Source organism: Anolis carolinensis, chromosome 1 (assembly GCF_035594765.1).
Source record: "Anolis carolinensis isolate JA03-04 chromosome 1, rAnoCar3.1.pri, whole genome shotgun sequence".
Taxonomy (NCBI): domain Eukaryota; kingdom Metazoa; phylum Chordata; class Lepidosauria; order Squamata; family Dactyloidae; genus Anolis; species Anolis carolinensis.
This window is the reverse complement of record NC_085841.1, coordinates 244,453,561-244,473,280: the sequence shown is the minus strand read 5'-3', so window position 1 is coordinate 244,473,280 and position 19,720 is coordinate 244,453,561. Positions and strand designations below refer to the sequence as shown.

The following is a 19,720-nucleotide window of genomic DNA, read 5'->3' as shown; positions in this document are numbered from 1 at the left end:
GCTGTCTGCATTATGGATGCCAAACTCAGGTGTGCCATCAAGCATACGCTCAGGCGAGAGCTACAGGCGATGAGTGAAACTGCCTGATGCATGTGCTTACAACATGTGCTGTTATGAGTAAAGGTTTTTTTGTAGTATATATGTAAAAGCACTAAGAGCAGCTGAAGAATCAATAAGAACTTACACATTATGAATATTTATGGGTCTCATCTGATGCCCGCTATTCTGTCCTGTCCAATTGCTATTGTTCCTTGGGGACCCATTTGACATCAACACTGGACTCACATTCAAATCAGGCTTAAACCTTGCTTTTCACCCAAGGTTTTCTGATCTAGAGATGACCAGACTACCTTAAAGTGATTTTATATGCTGTATGCTGGGAATAATATTTGAAATGGGATTTTCTCTGTTTAAAATTGTTTTTGCACTATTTTGAATTGTTCAACATTCTCTTAGATTGTTTTTAGTTGTTTTGTTGCCACTATTGAAATCTTTGATATACGGCAGAATACAGATATAGATATAGATTAATTAAATACTTATTTCTACTAAAGAATTACTTAAGAATACAAGATAAATATAATGTGGCCTCCCTTCAGGCCTTGTTTAGCATCACATGAACAAACCTTGTTGAGTCTTGTATTTGCATATACACATGCACACACATTTCTCTCAAATTCCACTTATACAGCCTTAGCCATGATTTAACACTGCATCCAAAAAGACAAACTGCATTTTAATTTAAACTATGCTTTATTGAAATAAGCCAGGATCAATCCATGATTTATGATCTTGGCTTGTTTTAATAAACCATAATTTAATTTCAACATGGTTTGTCCTTTTCCTGGTACAGTGCCGAACTATGGATAGGATTAAGTTGAAGTAGATAATTCCAAGCACTTTTTCATGCCCACACCAAAAGAATAGGAGAGGGGAAAGTGATGCAAATATGTGGCCTAAACAGGTACAATCACATAATAATAAATTGTAGCTTCGTGTAATGTCTAAATTAGGCTTCTATACTACAACTTACCCACCACTCCTACCACTCATCAGTATAACAATTATGGCTTCCGTGAAACGGAGGCCATAAGTAAAGGTAAAGGTTTCCCCTTGAAATTAATTCCACTCAAGTCTGACTCTGGGGGGTGATGCTCATCTCCATTTCTAAGCTGAAGAGCCGCCGTTGTCCATAGATGTCTCCTAGGTCATGTGGCTGGCATTGCTGCATGGAGCACCATTACATTCTTGCCAAAGTGGTAGCTATTGATCTACTCACATTTGCATGTTTTGAACTGCTAGGTTAGCAGAAGCTGGGGCTAACAGTGGGAGCTTGCCCCCATCCCATATATTCGAACTGCCAACCTTCTGATCAGCAAGTTCTGTGGCTTAGCAGTTTAATCTGCTGCGCCACCATGGCCCCACAGAGGCCATAACACATGCTAAATCATGACATAACAAAACCTCACCTCTGCTATTTTATTAGTGTCATCTCTTCCTGGCCATTCTGGCTCATACACTTCTTGCAAGCATTCTGTCAGTTTCTTGGAGGCCTCGTGCATAGCTTGAAGGGGAAAAAACAGATTTTAAATTTCAAATGACACAGTATTATTTCACCAGTTAAAGATCCCAAAAATTATACTCATTTATCATGATTTCATTCATAATCTTTGACAAAAAAAATACTTTGTGTGAGTTATTTTCTAGGCAAGAAAGGGGGAGGTTAATATAAGGACACTACAGAAACTATAAGTCTCTTTCTGCTATCAGTGTGTACAAACAAAAAGAATAAGACATGTTTTTTGTAAAAAAAAAAAACATACAATCTATTTTCAGAAAGTGACAAATTTGGTGTTTACCACGTGTTTGTGGTAGCTGTATACTTTTCAAAGCATGCTACTTTTTTATTTTAAAAAAGGCAGACTGAATGTGCATCTACACTGCACAATTACACTCAGCCATCCACATTTGTGGCTTTAACTTTCGTGGACTTGATTAATACATTCTCTTTCTAGGTATTCCAGTGTGGTGATATGGTCAATGTTTGGGAAGTTGACCACAGAAATGCAAATGATTGCTCACTGCCTACCTCCCTACAGGCAGCAAGAAAGCTACCTTCCCAGGCTTCTTCTCTTCAATGTATCTTGGCAACCAGAGAAAGAGGCAAAGCAATAAGAAAGCAGAGAGTGAGTGAGCAGGTGGAGAAAAGGGCAGGAGGCGAGAGGTCCCCTTAGGACCATGGTGGGTACCCACCTACCCCCTGGTAACTGAAGTGGCAATGTCCCACCCTCCCATCCCACCTGAAGTTATTCACATTTTTCTACTTTTATGGAAGGCCGAGGAGCTTTCAAAAATTAATATAGCTATTTCTGGCATTGCTTGAGTTAGACATAAATAAACTTCCAGCTGTCTATGCCATTCACTTCACAGCAGAAGATTGTAGAAATGCTACAACAATTATTCAGAGATTACCTTTTACTGAAGCCAGATATGTCCTGAGATCCTTCTGCAGCCTGGATCCTTCCATCTGAAAAAAAAACCCAGTAAACATGACAAGTAAGCTGACTGTAACTTTCATCAATGGATTGGCTATATAATTCAAAATACTAGTATGCATCTTTTAATGCCCTAAGCAGATTGTGACCAATGTAGTTTCTCCGAACCAAACTGGTACAGTCTCTTAATCCAGCTTCCAAGACATTCTGTATATGCTTTCAAACTCATGTCTAAAATAGGTGGCCTTTTCAGGGTCCTATAAAACAATATCCCAAACTGAGCCTATATTATTCCCATTTATTAAGCACCACTTTGTTTCCAAAGGCTTCCAAAGGCTTTTACTTTTCTATATCCACCAATTTAGGACTTCCCAAGCAGCTTCCATCCATACCAAAATCAAAATGCAAATTCAGTAAACAGCATGAAAACGGAGCTTCCCAAGCAGCTTCCATTCATACCAAAATCAAAACACAAATTCAGTAAACAGCATGAAAACGGAGCTATTCCTATGTCCCTGTTACCAAAAATTCTAGATCCCATCCTGTGGGTGTAAGACAGTGGGATGCAGCAATGTTCCCAGGTCATGCCAACAGCAGGCGGATGCATGAATGTTCTTGGAAAAGCAGAAAGGTTTCATCTAGAAGTCCTCAGAGACGTGACCAACCAGGTTCTCCAGACAAAGAGTTCCCATCTCACAAGAGCAATAGAATGCAGAACTCAAGCTTCTGGAAATCCACAGTCTCCCTTCATATTTTCAAAACAGCAGCACACAAAATTGAAAGAAATTCTCTCAAATATTCAGAATCTGAGAATCAGATCCAAAAGAAGTATTTTAAGACAACAAATAAAAAGGGAATATTTGCCAAATATCTAACTATTCAGAGATCATTTAGCATTAATATTTTTAGAAACTATTCTGGCAAATAATTAGAGAGACTGATTATTTTTATCAGTAAATGTTGGAAATAGCAACCTCCCAAGCCACTCACTATTTATTTGATAATGTATATATTTAGTAACCTGTATTCTATATGTATGTTGATTTGATTCTTTGGTGTGGGAGGAGTTATAGACATGTGATTATACTGAGCATGTGCAAACTCAAGACTCTACTTTGTATTCAGTGTCTGTTTGGACTTCAATGGGAGTAGATGTCTTACATCAGACCTCAGAGGAGGTGGATGTATGGAAGTTTGTGTTTGAACTTCATGCATAGCAGTTTGCTGTTTGGACTTCAGTGGAGATATCAGTTTAGAGACTTCATATTTGCTTATGGATTTCAGTGAGTACAACTATTTTCAAAGATTAAGGACTATCGATAAAGAATGATATCCTGTGTTCTCAAGACAAAGAGAAGAAGCGATATCCTATCAGTAACTGAACCTTATTAAGAATTGTGCCTGTATGGTGAATTAATACAAGTTATGTTATTTTTCAAAGAAGACTTTGTTTTTATCTCTGAGTGCATATTTTAAACTAAGGTTTAAAGGGAGTGTATCCTTTGGACAACTTCAACTGCAAAGAAACAACCATCCTCTGCTAACCAAATATATTTTTGTAGCGGTGTATCTTTATTCTTGGCAGTCTAAAGACATGGTTCTTCAGTTTAACAGCTGAAGTTACCTGTGTATCATTATATTAATGCTTGTGAATATCACTTGTTAAAAGAGTTGACTTCTAACAAGGTCATGCTTTTCTTGACTAGTGGTTTTCCAAAGGTGGCCAAAAGGGTATGTGCCCATAGACTGAGTGCAGTTATGTTCCAATAGCTTATGCAATAAGTTACATTTTGCAATAGGCTATGGAATGTCCAATAGTAAAGACCACAACTGCAATGCTGAGCATTGTCCACTCCTTCCAGCCATTTCATTGGAGGAAAGCAGGACTCACGAAAGACCCCATCTTTACCACTTCACCCTACAAAAAAACATATCACCCTTGATTGACACATCACTTGATTACAAGCTAAAGTAAGTCAACTATGAATTGGTATAATCTTAATTTCACCACTGCCACCTTTTCTTTGACTACCACCATCTGGTGTAGGATAGTGAAAGAAAAGCTTCTAGTTCACAATTGGAATGCACAATTTTTAAAAAGAGATCCTCCTCTTAAAGTATTTGAGGCTCATATTTTGCCAGAGTTTCTACCACTGTTCAGCTAAAGTAAAATATCTCTTCTGGTGGTTTTATCTCTAAATCGTACATCTTCAAAGAGATATAAAGAAATCTGTAGCACCTTTGAGACTGAGGTCAGCACTTTAGTCTGAAACAGACCAACACAGTTATGTCTTTGAATACCTCCAAAGAGAATACAAAAGGAAAGAGAAGGTCACATGCCGGTTGCCCTTTTGCAGCTATAATTAACAAAGGTTGGATAGGATTTTTGGCTTCCTGACAAACAGCTGTAGATCTGCAAAAGGGAGGATGCAGGAAAAGGAAGGGGGGTTTTGTCTGACAGTACACTAATATGTGATACTGTATTTCCATCTTCCTTTCACTCTCACTAAAAAAAAAGGAAACTCACAGAACATCTGCCGCAAAAGGTACCAAGGTTTGAATAGATGTTTCCTCTCATGAGCTTCCTTCTGTCCTGAAAACATTAATCCTAAATGTGTCTGCTGCAGCTTCTTTCTTATCCTGTGCTAGTCAAACTAAACAGTAGCCACACAGTATGCCAAGATTCTCACGGTACTTGGCATAGGCAATAATGCCAATATGTACATTTCCTTCTCACATCAACTCATTGCTAATGCTTGCCCCCTTACCACTTCAAACTGATCAGAGAGCCAAGCTAGAAGGTACTGTGCCCCACAATGGTCAACATCAGTGGCTTCAGTGTTCAAATTCACCCTTTACTGCAAAGTCTCTGGAAGAGTTCAAACCACATATTTTTCTGCCTTTACTTTGCAAGCTGTAGAGGTCTACATCCTAGCGATGTTAGCCCAACAATCTTCAAACAGCTTGGAATTGTCTTAGAAACACAGAGTGAAGGCAAGAAGTAAAATTGCTATCATTAATGCATTAAATCACCCATCATGGACTGGCACATAAGAAATATACCTTCTCAGTAACTTTGCTAGTGTTCCAACCCAGTATTTAAATACCCACACAAAATAAGAGGACGAACAGGATAATGCTGTTTATTTTACTCAAACACAACAGATCTCAGTTTTGTCCTGAAAAGAGGACTGCTGCTATTGTGAGTCTAACAATACATTCCCATACTTCGTATGGATACACAAAACTATGGATAATCGTGATCCCATTAAAATAAAGGACTTCTAGCCCAAGAATGTAATAAACTCTCACTGGAGGACCTAGAAAATGGTCAGAGGGCGTATTTTGTCAGATACAGATATCTGATATCAGATACGGAGACCGCAGATACTGGTCTGGCAGATACAGAGTAACCTCATACAAATATACAAAACTTTATTATGGTCCATAGATCCACAGCTGTTGAATAAATAGCATACAGGAATTTACAAATCCCTCGTAACTGGGTAAATAAACAATACAGACACATACTACATAATGTCAGGTAATATTCTGATCGGAAACTAGTCTCTTTCTCTGTCTTGCTGCCACTGCAAGGAACTTTGCCATCATGAGGGTCACCCCGTGGTGCTTGTCCTCCAAAAGATGTCTGACCTTGCCTTGCGGGGAATAGTCGGACAGTCAGGTCAGGACTGGGTGTAAGAGTTGGCCACATTGAGCTAAGTAATAGTGACACTGCAACAAGATGTGTTCTAATGGTTCTATTTCATTTCCACCACATGGGCATAATCTTTGGGAGTACGGGATGCCTCATGAATCCTGTACACCCAAAGTGCAATGAGGGCCTCAGATTAAAAGCCAGAGGATACAAGAGGAATGGTTTTCCTATGGGGATCATGGGGATCATGTGAATTGTTCTGATTGAGGTCAACAGCTAACCAATCTCTATCTTCTTTGCCATAAGACATCAACAGCCATGATTTTGTTCTTTCCTACCCCTCTAACTGCAGCACACACCAACTACTGGTGAAGGCTCTGCGCTCTATCACAGCCCCATGGGTATATCTAAAAACATTTTAGGAAATTATTTTTAGCATTAACACTTTCTCCCAATAGCAACCCACAAGAGGGAATTTCTGCACACACAGTGCACCTGTTCTCTGCCAACAGATCAAAGAATGCTTCCCTCTACACGCAGAGCTTTTAAGAAGCTCCAGATGTGAAAATGAGTAGTGAAAGCGCTAGTCACCTCAGTAAGCTATGTAAACTGCATCAAGATGCATTCCAAGTAAGTATCCAATTGCAAGTACATTTCAAATCATCCAAGTTAAATGTTGGTGTATATTGTGCATTTCAGCAGTTCAGAGTACTTCACAGGCTTAGTAAAGAAATGTCAACCTATTTTTATGACACTAATGCTCTGCTGTTCTCAATATACTTCCCCAGGCAATTTGCATTGCAATTAAATAAATAAAATGCAGATAAATATCCCAAAGCATTGAAGCATAGGGCAGTTGTAATATATAGTCACTCCATGGGATCTTCTAGCCCAGTTTTGCCAAGTCTAACTGGCAGTAATGGTTCTTTGGAGTTTAAGGTAGATTTCTTTCCTAGTCCTTCCTAGTGATTCCAAGATGATTTGTGGTCCAAATGCTAACCATACTTTCCCTTGCTTAACTTCTGACATCTGATAAAAGTAGATATCAGGATAGTGTGGTGGCACTATATACATAAGTAAAGGTAAAGGTTTTCCCCTGACGTTAAGTCCAGTCATGTCTGACTCTGGGGGTTGGTGCTCATCTCCATTTCCAAGCCGAAGAGCCGGCGTTGTCCATAGACATCTCCAGGTCATGTGGCCAGCATGACTGCATGGAGCGCCGTTACCTTCCCGCCAGAGCAGTACCTATTGATCTACTCACATTTGCATGTTTTTGAACTGCTAGGTTGGCAGGAGCTGGGGCTAACAGCGGGCGCTCATTCCGCTCCCGGGATTTGAACCTGGGACCTTTTGGTCCGCAAGTTCAGCAGCTCAGCGCTTTAACACACTGTGCCACCAGGGCCCCCACTATATACATACACATCTCTAAAACAAGAGCTATTCAATAAAACTATCAATGTCTTAAAATATAGAAGAAACAACAAGAAAACTGTTTCTCTAAAGGACTAGAGATGAGGTACCAAGCAAGCTTCTTGGCTGATAGAATTCTATAATTAGAGAACAACACACAAATAATATTATCCCCATTGCAACCACCATCCTTTTCTTTGGTGAGATCAGAATATCCAACAAAAGCCAAAAATCCTGACATCTGGGCAGGCTGACATGAGTGCAGAAGACCTTTCTTGAGGTATGTACATATGTCTAAGAAACCAAGGCAATGTTATCTTGTTAAGATAGAGCATAAGATTAAGAAAATATTGGATATAAAAGTCAAAATGGAACCAGAATGCTTTTTTTGGGAATGTTTGATATAGAAAAATAAAGAGATACTCTTCAACTACTTAGTTACAGCAGTGAGAATGCTCTACGCTAGAAATTGGCAAGGAAAAGAAATACTTTTAGCATCTCTAGTTAAAAGAATTAGCATTCAGGTGAGGTGAAAATCATTTGCCTTAGACCTGGAATAACTGTGCTTTAACAGAAAAGTCACTGTTAGAATAGACTATTGATACCAATGCCTGAATAATTGAAATAAGCAGCTTCATATGTCTAAAATGGTAGGGAAACATTCTCTCATCTTCCTCACCACTCATCCCCAAAGTAATTAGCTGATTTGAAGATACACTTCAAAAGCAAAAGAGGCAAAAATAGAGAGCAGAAGTTAATTTGGCAAGTCAGGGAACAAAAGAAAAATAAACATGGTCATCTGAAAAATTATTGTGCATTTTTGGCAATGTAAGTTTTGTTATCTCTATATTCTCTACCTTATAAGGGTGCAAGAAAGATAGAGGCACATGAAGAAAAACAACAAAGAGTTACTGTTTACTAGCAATATCATCTAGAATCCCCATTCGGAGAATGAAGTAGGGCAACAGTGCCTGCCCCCAGTCTGAAGAAGCATACATCTTTATCTGCAATCTTAGTCTGTCATGGTAAATGCAGCAGCTTATTCTGAGAGACTGATATGTAATACAGAGAGACTCTTCCTCCTTCTGCCTATCCCCAGCTGTGGTGTCCATCAAACTCCAGAGGTGCCTGGGACCATCTGAATGCTAATACCCCTGCCAAAAAAAACCCATGCTTGCCTTGTGCGTCACGTAGCAAAGTTGGTCCCTAAGGAAAGGCAGGGGCAGATCTCGTGCCATTTGCAAGACACAGCCTAGCAAGTTCTCTGAATGGACATACAGGGTATTTAGAACAAGGTCACCCCTCCCTCTCCCCATTCAAGAATTTTAAAAAGATGGCAGTACTATGGAGTGAGAGAGCTAATTTTATATCCCTTCCACTTTCACAACAGAGCTTATACCAACATTGAGTGTACAGAAAGAGATTCTGAGCTCATAGCAAATCAAGGATAGCTGCTAGTCTTCACAGCAAAACAGCAAACAATGGGTCCCTTTTTCAAGGAATGCCCAGAAGTCATGACCATCCTTCCTGTTAGAAAAAGGGCTCTGACTGTACATGTACAAGCTCAGCTTTCTTGTGTTTCAAGATTTCCTAACAAGCTGCTAGAAGCTTGGTTTCCCAGGGTGATCTACTTGATATAATGCACGTGGGCTAGACCGGGGGAGAGACCGGGGGAATCAAAGAAAATCCTGCAAACCCAATTTCAAAGCAGGAAATATTTTCTTTTTTACATACACAACATTTTGGCAGAACTACAGCACCTAAAAGCTGTCCAGGAAACCAGTTTCAGAATGATGTGGCATTTCTGAATTCCAAGCCTCAAACTACATTACACAGTATACTCAGGAGCAAAACAAAGGGTCAAACAAGATGTGACATTAAAGATGGAATTTGGCATTCCATGACTCTGTTATGTTAAATGTAAACAGTCACTGGGACTCTGATCAAGACTTCAGGAACAGTGAGAAGAGGGAGTGATTTGTTCATCCTACAATCAGTTCCAGTAGAAATCACCTCATCTTTGGAAAAACAGCTGTATAACTCAGGAGATGCGCTATTTTTTCTTTTCATTTATTTACAACTGAAGTGGGCAACTATGGCAGATCTGGGGGAGGCATTTTGATGGCCTGAGACCCCCAGGTGCCACATGGACAGCCAAAAACTAAAACAAAGCCTCAATGGTTTTCAAGAGACACCACTTTGCTATGCCATTGTATATGATGAGACTTGAGCTTCCACAGATGTTGGTTTCCACGGGAGTCCTGGAACCAAATCCCAGCCAATAGTGAAGGCCCTATTGTACTTGCTAAATCTCTTGAGATAAGAAGCAAGTAGTGTTACAATATCCAATCTGTATGCAGGACTAAAGATGAGTGAGTCATCCGGTAGTGTCTGCTCAGACTAATCTATCACTACTACATCTTCCTTCTGGATACATCTTCTACACCAACCTCCCACTTCTAAAAAAAAAATGGTTTCTGGTTGCATTAGTTATTCAAGGAAATACTAACACGTAGCAGGACAATGTTCAATGATAACAATTTACTCTATAGGCTCAGAGTTTGGAAATCATTCAGATAATATTTTAGGTACAGATGAGGGTTTTTTAGGCAATTCTTTATATTACTGTTTCTCAACTATAGCTAAAGCAACTCCTTTAAAAGAAAAAAGATGGCTCCCTATTGCATAAAGTTACTCTCCCATTTTCTCAGTCACCTGAACACTCACAATAGACTTTGAATCGTATAATATTCCTCCTCAATATTTCCATAAATATAAATGTAACTTTAAGGACACAGTTGCATTCTACACATTATGTCGCAATCATTAGGTAAAGTGATCAAACCTTACTGTAGTTCCAGATCAAATTACAGTAGAGTCTCGCTTATCCTACCTTTGCTTAGCTAACTTTCTGTATTATCCAACGCAGTCTGCCTTTTAGTAGTCAATGTCTTTGTAGTCAATGTTTTCAATACATTGTGATGTTTTGGTGCTAAATTTGTAAATACAGTAATTACTACATAACATTACCATGTATTGAACTGTTTTTCTGTCTATTTGTTATAAAACATGATGTTTTGGTGCTTAATTTGTAAAATCATAATGTAATTTGATGTTTAATAGGCTTTTCCTAAACCCCGCCTTATTATCCAACATTTTCGCTTATCCAATGTTCTACAGGCCCGTTTATGTTGGATAAATGAGACTCTACTGTAACTGCAAATGTCAACTTCTCTGTAATGGGTTGCTTCCAAGTGCTAAAGAATTACAGTTTCAAAATTACTTACCAGCTGTTTGTTGAAGTTTTGCACACATTGTTCAAACTGCTCATCTTTTGTTTCATCAGCTTTACCAAGTTTTTGCAGAACCTAGATGTGCATAAAAAGAGAAGAGAGAAAAGATTTTAGAACCACAAAGATTTAACACTACTGACAAAAAGTGGGATAGGTGGGGGGGGGGGAAGAGGGGTGAATTGGATTATATGAGTACACTGCCATATAATCCAGTTCAAAGCAGATAATCTGGATTTTATATGGCAGTGCAGAAGAGACCTGAGTTACAAACAGTTGACTTACAAATGACTCATAGTTAATAATGGAGGTGAGATAACAGAAATGAGAGAAATCTACCCATAAGAAAGAAATTAACTCCTGAAATTGCTATCTGGGTGAAGGGGGATCTCCACTGAAGCTTTCTCTCCAATCCTTGTTTCCACAACAAGCCAGATTTTTCAAAATTTGATTATTATCACTGGGACAGAAAGTGAGGTGAAATCTAGAACCTATCTTGTTAATAACTTGAGGACTGCCTGTATAACACAATAAAAAAAGAATACAATTCAGTACATAAGGCAGCTTGTAAGGCAGGGGTGGACAACTATGGTGGAGTGATGACCAATTTTCATCATACACCACCACCTCCAGCGTGCTACACTTTTGCATTTCAAGACACTGAAAGTTATATTCCATTACCCTACTGCCATTTTGACAGATATGTATTGTTTACTGATGAGGGAGGTGTTAGAAAAGTGGTGAAAGTAAACCACCAAGATGGAAAGAGTATTTGAAAATATTTAAAACTAGTCAAAAACACACTTCCCAAGTGTTACAAAATCCTGATGAGAAGAATTCTGGACTGACAAAGTATATTCAGCAATAAATTTGCATGTGAGTGAGGTATTATTATATTTTGATCTCTGTGCCATGTGTTGTGGTGTAGGAAGATTATAGTTGTATGCTTGTGCTGGCTGAACTGCTGACCTGAAGATTTGAAGGTCGGCAGTTCGAATCTACGGGTGGAGCTCCCGTCTGTCAGCCCCAGCTTTCCATGCGGGGACATGAGAGAAGCCTCCCACAGGGTGGTAACACATCTGAGCATCCCCTGGGGAATATCTCTGTAAACTGCCAATTCTCTCACACCAGAAGCGACTTGCAGTATGTTCTCAAATCGCTTCTGTTGTATGTATTTTATGTTGGTGTGTTTTGACTATGTTGGATCCCACCTTGAACTCTTTAGCCTGCATCTTCTTCTTCTTCTTCTTCTTCTTCTTCTTATTATTATTATTATTATTATTATTATTACACTGAAATTAGTATTTTCTGTGCTGGAAATAGCATTCCCTATATATTTTTGTGGAGAAATAATCCTATGCGATCCTATACAGCATGTATGAATTTTGTGCAGAATAAGCAGCAAGATGAAAGGTTTTTTACAACAGAAAGAAAATTATTAAAATAACTATTTAGTGAAGGAATACATCTCTAGTAAACTGCTGCATTTGCAGCCAGCTTTCTGTATTGCAGGGGGAGCTTTTGGTCACCTGTCCGCTTATGGCGACTCCAGGATTTCCTAGGGTTTTCTTAGGCAAGAAATACTTTCTTCTTCTGAAATATAACCTATAGCATGCATTGCTTGTCTCCCATCCCAATAATAACCAGGGCTGACCCTGCAAGATAAGACAAGATCTGATGCTTATAGAGTATTTAGTAACTACCCATAGCACCATGCAAGTCTTCAACAGAAACGTCTCAAAGAAAATGGGATATTTTGTGAAAGAAAAGCTGCCAACTCAACTTGAGATTTCATGCCAAAATATGAGAGCAGGGATAGGTCCTGATTATGTTGCTGAATCGAGCCCTTAGGATGTCATACAGGGAAGGCAGACAAGGATTTGGAGATTTGATCAAATTGATTTGGAGCCAGTTAATACCGGAAACAGACACAGTGGGTGCAAGCATATACACTCACTTGCTCGCTGGTGTCCTAACCTCAGTCATGACTTTTGTCAAGCTAACATTATGCAAAGCACAAAACACGTACAAACACCTTTGTAATATATCAGCAGCTCTTCCACCAGCTGAGGTGGGATGAAGATGTAAAACCAGTCCATTTATTAAAAAAAAGCAAACTTTCTCGTACTTTGATCCAGAGATTCCTACAGAAACCTACAGAAGCATAGGAGTTCCCTGGGACTTCAGCAAACATCCTGAAACCTGGTAACCCTAGCAACCATGTGGCATAAATGCTGCCTTTAAATTTAGCAAAATTTGATTTTCAGAAGTCTGTGATACATATGTATTGCCATTATCCAGCCAACAGGGAGGCCTAGAATAACCACGGGAAACAGCCCAGGCCTCTTTTAACACCAGCAATCCTTCTTGGCAGTGAAATACAGCCATTATTCCAGGCAGAGTAAATTGTAATCAAGACACTTCATTTATCAGCCATTCCCTTTTGATGCTCTTTGTACAGTGTCAAGTGCATGGCTGAATGTGGAGGGTGCCTTGAATGTCATTCTGTTTCCTACACAGATAACTCTGGATTGTCTGGTTTGAGAAATTGGAGGACTAAAGCGGCAGGAACACATAGCAGCAGTAGTGGTAGCATACCATATTTCATTGCATAATAATCACACTTTATAATCTCCCTTTTTTACCCGAAAAAGGGGGTTGGGACTATTACACTTTTAAAATATTGTGCCATTTTTATGTACATAAAAGACAGCCTTTCAGTTGTCTAGCTAGGCTTCCCTCTCCATGCGTCTTGCTGAACTACATAAACAATAACTTTGCCCGCCCCCTTTCAGGTATGGTGTTTTGTTCACTCACCTGCGCACCCACCCACTCTTCTGGAAGCACCGTATCTGAAAACTGGCTTTAAAAATGTCATCTTCAGATATAGACAGAAAAGTAATACCATAAACCAACATATACAAATATGATGCAACTGCACATATCTGTAAATTAGGATTGGCAGTGGCTATGTTAATTTTTAAAACAGCAAAAGAAAATCTGATCTTTTCTGACAGGTGAATGCATTTGGATGATGTGCCAAACTATGGACTTGATATCAGTATTTGTTATATTTGTTTGTTTTATGGAGGCATTGAATGTTTGCTGTTGTATGTTGGAATCCACCCTGAGTCCCCTCGGGGACATGGGGGAGAATAGAAATGTTGTTGTTGTTGTTGTTGTTGTTGTTGTTGTTGTTATTATTATTATTATTATTATTATTATTATTATTATTATTATTATTATTATTATTATTATTATGCATTGCACAAGGCAAGCAAGCCAGCAGTGAAGCTGGCCCACCACCTTGGTGATGGTCCCTATCACACAAATCAATAACTCAGAATTCCCCAGTGTTCCCACAGTGCCTCCATTCTGCTTCCATGCAAACAATTAAATTATGTCAGGGGGTAGGATTTTCCTTCTCAACCTCCTCCTATGTGTAGTCAAATTTTACAATGATAGTTACCTTTTTGTTGTTCTTTATTGCTGAAACTACACAATTGCTCATTTAAAAAAAAATGAAACGAGAAGTGAGGAGAGTCAGAATTACAAGAACGTGCAGAAGTACAATTAACATAATTATGCAAATGAAAATAAATACAATATTGAAGATGCTCAACCCAATATGTATCTGCTACTAATTGTAGTATGACTGCTATGGCTTCATGCAATAAATTCCTATGTATTTAGGGTCTTAGAAAACTATAGTTTGCTTCATTTTAAAGGAACTATAGCTTGCTTTCAAGCACAATGGGAAACTTCCAAGTTTCCTCCACCCATTGTGCAGAATGTAAGTGTTGCATCCCAGGCAGGAACATCTCTGTACTTAAACACCACCACAGTCCAGTATAAATCAGCAAGCAGTTTATTGAAGATTATATAATAAGCAAACAGTAAAAATAGAAAAAGTAAATTAGTTCAAAACCATGAAAAAAATCCATAAAATTTAAGGTACAAAGGTATAATCCACAAACCAGGAAAGCAAGGAGTGAGGATATAAAAAGTCAGCTTAAAATCCAACACACAGAACTGCAAGATAATCTGTTAACTTGGAAACCAAAACTTTGAATCACTTGAGACATGAAACAAGAATTTCAATTCACTCAGGCTGTATTCCAGTTGCCTCTTTAATCAACATTGTCCTGACTGAAGAAAAATCTTTCCCCTGTCTCATATAAAGGAGCTCATGTCCCATAAAGAGACAAGAAAGCATTAAGTTTACAGTCAGATAGCGATCTCTTTGCTAACTAGCGAGTTGTTCTTCACATGGCCTGGGAATCTGAATGCAACTTGATTAAGATGCTCTTCCTATCTCTTGACTCATTAATTCTCTCACCTGGCAAATTGTCTTCTGAGTACCCTTCTCTAGGGAAAGGCTGCTGCCCTGGGCCTCTCTCGGGAATTTGGTCTCCAGTTCCAGGAACACAGCTCTCACTTTCTGGACTTAAAATCTTCTCAGCTGACTAGCGAGCTCAACATCCCCATTGACATTTGGTATGACATTAGGTCCATCACCCCCCTTGACATTAGATACAACATCAGGTATCAATGGTGACTGATCAGGTACGACAGTAGGTATCTTTGGCCACACAACAGTAAGAAGAGAAAGTCCCCACCTCTTTCCAGTTTCCACCCACAGTTGATCCACCTGAGTACCATCAGTCTCTTTAGTTTGCACTTAACATTGTGCCGTCCGCCAGACAATAAAAAACTATAAAACTGAAACGTGCTGTCCTTTATCCGGGCGAACTGCAAATCCCTATAAGCTGTCCTATAGATATTGAACGACTGAGTCTGGATAACTTCAAAAAAGGATGTTTATTCATACAAGGTTGTAAACCTGGCACAGATCTTAAAGTTGCAGAAAATGAAACAAATTTCTATAGGTTTTAGGTACAGAATTATCCCTGGTTCCAGAAAGCAAAGGTGATTATAAAACCACTATACCCTAATCACGCTGCCTATATTAGAAGGAGAAACTCTTTCCTTCCCTATCTTTACAGCAAAGATTAGTTCTAGAAGCGACAGAATAACCCTGCTCCTCCAACTAGATTTCCTATTCCAGATCAATATAATTCAATACTTATCTAATTTGGATAGGCTTAGATTGGCCTGGTTTTGAGGATGATTTGTCCCAGTTAGCCTTGCACAGCTCCAGCACGTTGGAAGACTATAGCCAGAATGAAGCTCCAAAATGGAGACTAGACCCTGGTAAAAAGGGCGGTCCTAAGATGTTGCATTCTTTGACCAATCACTGCAAAGAAAACTGCAGCCAGCTCTTGCAGATTCCAAGCCATTTTTCCTAGGCTTTTGCAGCCAGAGGCTCAAACAAAATGTAAAGGAGGGAAAACAAACAAACGACCAATAGGTAAGGCAAACCATCGTCCTGGGGGACGGAACACTCCCCGCTAAATTCCCAGGATGTGGGAATTTACCAATCAAAAACATACAAACACCTTTGTATACACAACAATACAAACACTAGAACTTTAAACATCTCCAATAAGCAACACGAGGTCACTAATTGGTCTGTCCAAAATGGACACTTTGTCTCTGTTGCAAGTCTTTAATTGAACTTTCCTGACCTTACCGTCCGGGCAAGGAAAGGTCTTTAATACAATGCCCATGGGCCACGCATGGCGGGGCAAGTCTTTGTCCTTTAACAACACAACGTTGTTAACCTCAATGTTGTCCTGTGGGCTTTGCCAGATTCTTCTAGCTTGAAGCTGGCTTAAGTACTCAGCTTTCCACCTTTTCCAAAAGTGGTTGGCCAAGGACTGCACCTGTTTCCACAGGGCACGGTGAGTTCCATCCGGAACTGGCAACATGATGTCCTTCCATCCTGGCACCTTTTGTGTCAAAATAAGTGCAGGAGTCAGTGGTTGTAAGTTCTCAGGGTCACTGGTAAGGGGAACCAGCGGCCGGTTGTTGATAATTGCGGTAACTTCCGCCATAAGTGTCACCAAAACATCATGCGTCAATGACCTATGACTCAAAAGCATGGCATTAAGGATTTTGCGACTAATACCAATCATCCTCTCCCAAACACCACCCATATGGGAGGCGTGAGGAACATTGAAAGTCCACATAATTTGTTCAGTATTCGTAAAGTTCTGAACCTTTGGGTCTCTCCCAAACCTAGACACACAATTGAGTTCTTTGGTCGCACCTACAAAATTGGTGCCACAGTCCGACCGAATTGACTTAATTGGCCCTCTGAGGGCTATGAACCTTTTTAATGCGTTTAAAAATGATGAAGTGTCCATCCCTTCTATGACTTCTATATGGACAGCTCGTATTACTAAACAAGTAAACAAAACTGCCCACCTCTTGTTATTTACAACACCACCCCTGGTTTTCCTAGTGACAACCTCCCAAGGACCAAACACATCGATTCCCACATGGGAAAAGGGTGGGTCTGTCAAAGTCCTATCCTGAGGTAGTTCTGCCATCAACTGACTTTGACAGTTTCGCCTAAGGCGCCTGCATTTAACACATTTGAAAATACAACTGTTGACCAACCTTTTGGCATTAACTACCCACAGACCTTCATTTCTAAGGGCTGCCTCAGTTAGAGTTCTACCCTGATGATGGATCCTTTCATGGTGATGCCGAACGAGCAGCAATGCAGTGTGACTAATAGGGGGTATGATGATGGGGTTTTTTATGCACGCCTTGAGTTTAGCTTTGGCTAACCTTCCTCCAACTCTCAAAATACCCTCCTTGTCTAGAAATGGGTTTAACTCATTTAGAAGACTTTGATTAGGGATGTTGAGCCCTTGCTCTAGCCTAGCTATTTCCTGCTTGAAAGCAGATCTCTGCACTGACTTGAATATGATGCTCTTAGCCTTTATCATATCCTGGACCTGTAAAGGCTCACTATCTTTGCAAGCTAAACGATGTATAAGCCTAGCTACTGCTCTAAGAAGACTGTGCCACTCCGAAAAACGTTCAAAACGGTGTGGTTCCAGGCAAGATCTTTGGCCCATCTTGATTTCTGTGGTTGATTTGCAGGCTTTCACCTCTGCACTTCGTGAGACTTGAGCATTCATAATGTCCGAAAACCTTTGCTCATCTTTCGAGAGCGCTGTGGCTTCGTCTCTCTCAGAGACTTTGAAAATGGAGGAATACTCTGGAGTTATTGCTTGGCAGTAGACTGAGATGTGACTTAGGCAACTGCGCACAAGTGTAGGACGTCCACCTTTAAGCACCTGTGCTTGATTGGAGTCCAACGACGATGGTGGGTGCATCTTGTTTATGCACACTGGGCCTGTAACTGTCCAGCCTAGTGGTAGCAGCTGAGCAATGGGCGCCCCTGGAGGTCCCTTAACTTGGTCGTTCACATAGAACAAGTTCGGACAGTCCGCACCAAGCAGAAGGGCAATGTCCACATCTGGACGGAAAGCAGGTATGGCATTCTTTAATCGTCGCAAATGTGGATGAGCCTCCACAACTTCTCTAGTTACAATTTGTTTTTTGTTCCGAGGGATGGAGGAACACTCAATCAGGTCTGGCAACTTGAACTGCCTCTTCTGGTCGCAAGAGGAGACAACAAAGCCAGATGCTATGCGACCCTGCAACTTCTTTTTTCCTGCACACGTAGTCATAGTGTAGTCAACCATCTTGGTTTTAAGGTCAAACATGCGGAAGAACTCTGGAGTAGCCAGGGAGGCGTCGCTCTGTGAATCCAGGGCCACATAGAGTCTCTTTCTAAGCCAAGGGCTCTTGGCTGGATATACATCCGCTAGGCAGATAGGATGACAAACTCTGTACTGGTGCGAGTCAGAACACAGCTCTGTACAGGCGACTGCTGAAACCTCCACCTGCATCTCTGGTACGACTGGCTTGTCGGTGTCTTCGACTGCTGACTTTTCTTTTGGTGAAACGTTCCCTTTGGGGTGGGAGATGACACTGGAGTTGTGCATTGCGGTGCAATGCTTGAGGCTGTTGCATTTCTCACACTTGACGTTTTCTTTGCAGTTGGACGCAAAGTGTGGAGTTGCTCCACAGCATCTAAAGCAGATTCCCTGCTTTTGAACTAGCTGTTGCCTTTCTTTGTATGACTTTCTACTAAACTCCCTGCAGTTGGCCAAGCTGTGAGGCTTTTGGTGGATAGGGCAAAGCAACTCTTTTACCTCCGACCTGGGTTCATCAGTCTTGTGTTGAGTTTCGACTGCCTTTACGCTGACAGGTCTATTGGCCTCTCTAGGTGGTTTCTTGTCCACTTCAGATGCCTTCCCTGGATGGGTCCCTTGGTATAAGGTGGGGAGGCCCGTCTGCGGATCATTCCTTTCTCTGGCCGCCCTGGTGATGAACTGGACCAAATGAGAAAATGGAGGGTATGCCTGGGAGTGGGCCTCCTTGTAGTTGAAGACCTCCTGTCCCCAGCGTTCTTGCAAAGTGAAGGGCAGCTTGGTCAAGATCTGCCTCTGGGACAGGTGCTGATCGAGGCACTTCAAACCGGGCAGTTCTGGATTCTCCTTGGCCGACTCTAATTCCGTAAGGAGATCGCTAAGGTCCCACAAGAGTTTGAAGTCTTTGAGTTTTAAAGCTGGGAACCTTTGGAGCTTGTCCATAAGAGATGCTTCAATCTCTGTGCTGGCCCCATACCTCTGCTGCAACCTGGCCCAGGCCTTTTCCAGGGCTTTGTCGGGATCGGCTACGTGGGCTGCGTAGATCTTCTTAACTTGTGAGGATGAGGCTGGGCCCAACCATGCAGCCAGAAGAGTCAGTTCTTCCTCAGGCAATAACTTTAAGTCTCTGATTGCTCTCTGGAAGGTGGCCTTCCAGAGAAGAAATTCCTCAGGCTTGTCCGAAAACTTTTCGACACCCTTGTCCTTAAGATCTCTTCTGGGGCTTCTGAT

The 19,720-nt window shown here is 40.5% G+C and overlaps 1 protein-coding gene across 21 annotated transcripts in view; it reads right to left on the bottom strand.

Annotated features, from left to right (window-relative positions):
- Positions 1-19,720, bottom strand: part of bin1 (bridging integrator 1) — a 156,186-nt gene that overhangs the window by 51,966 nt on the left and 84,500 nt on the right. For all 21 annotated transcript variants that reach the window (XM_062967342.1, XM_062967344.1, XM_062967348.1 and 18 more), the window contains exons 2-4: positions 10,851-10,931; positions 2,473-2,527; positions 1,470-1,564 (exon numbers count right to left, since the gene is read on the bottom strand). In XM_062967342.1, the coding sequence (XP_062823412.1) occupies positions 1,470-1,564; positions 2,473-2,527; positions 10,851-10,931 (231 nt within the window). The remainder of the gene's footprint in view (positions 1-1,469; positions 1,565-2,472; positions 2,528-10,850; positions 10,932-19,720) is intronic.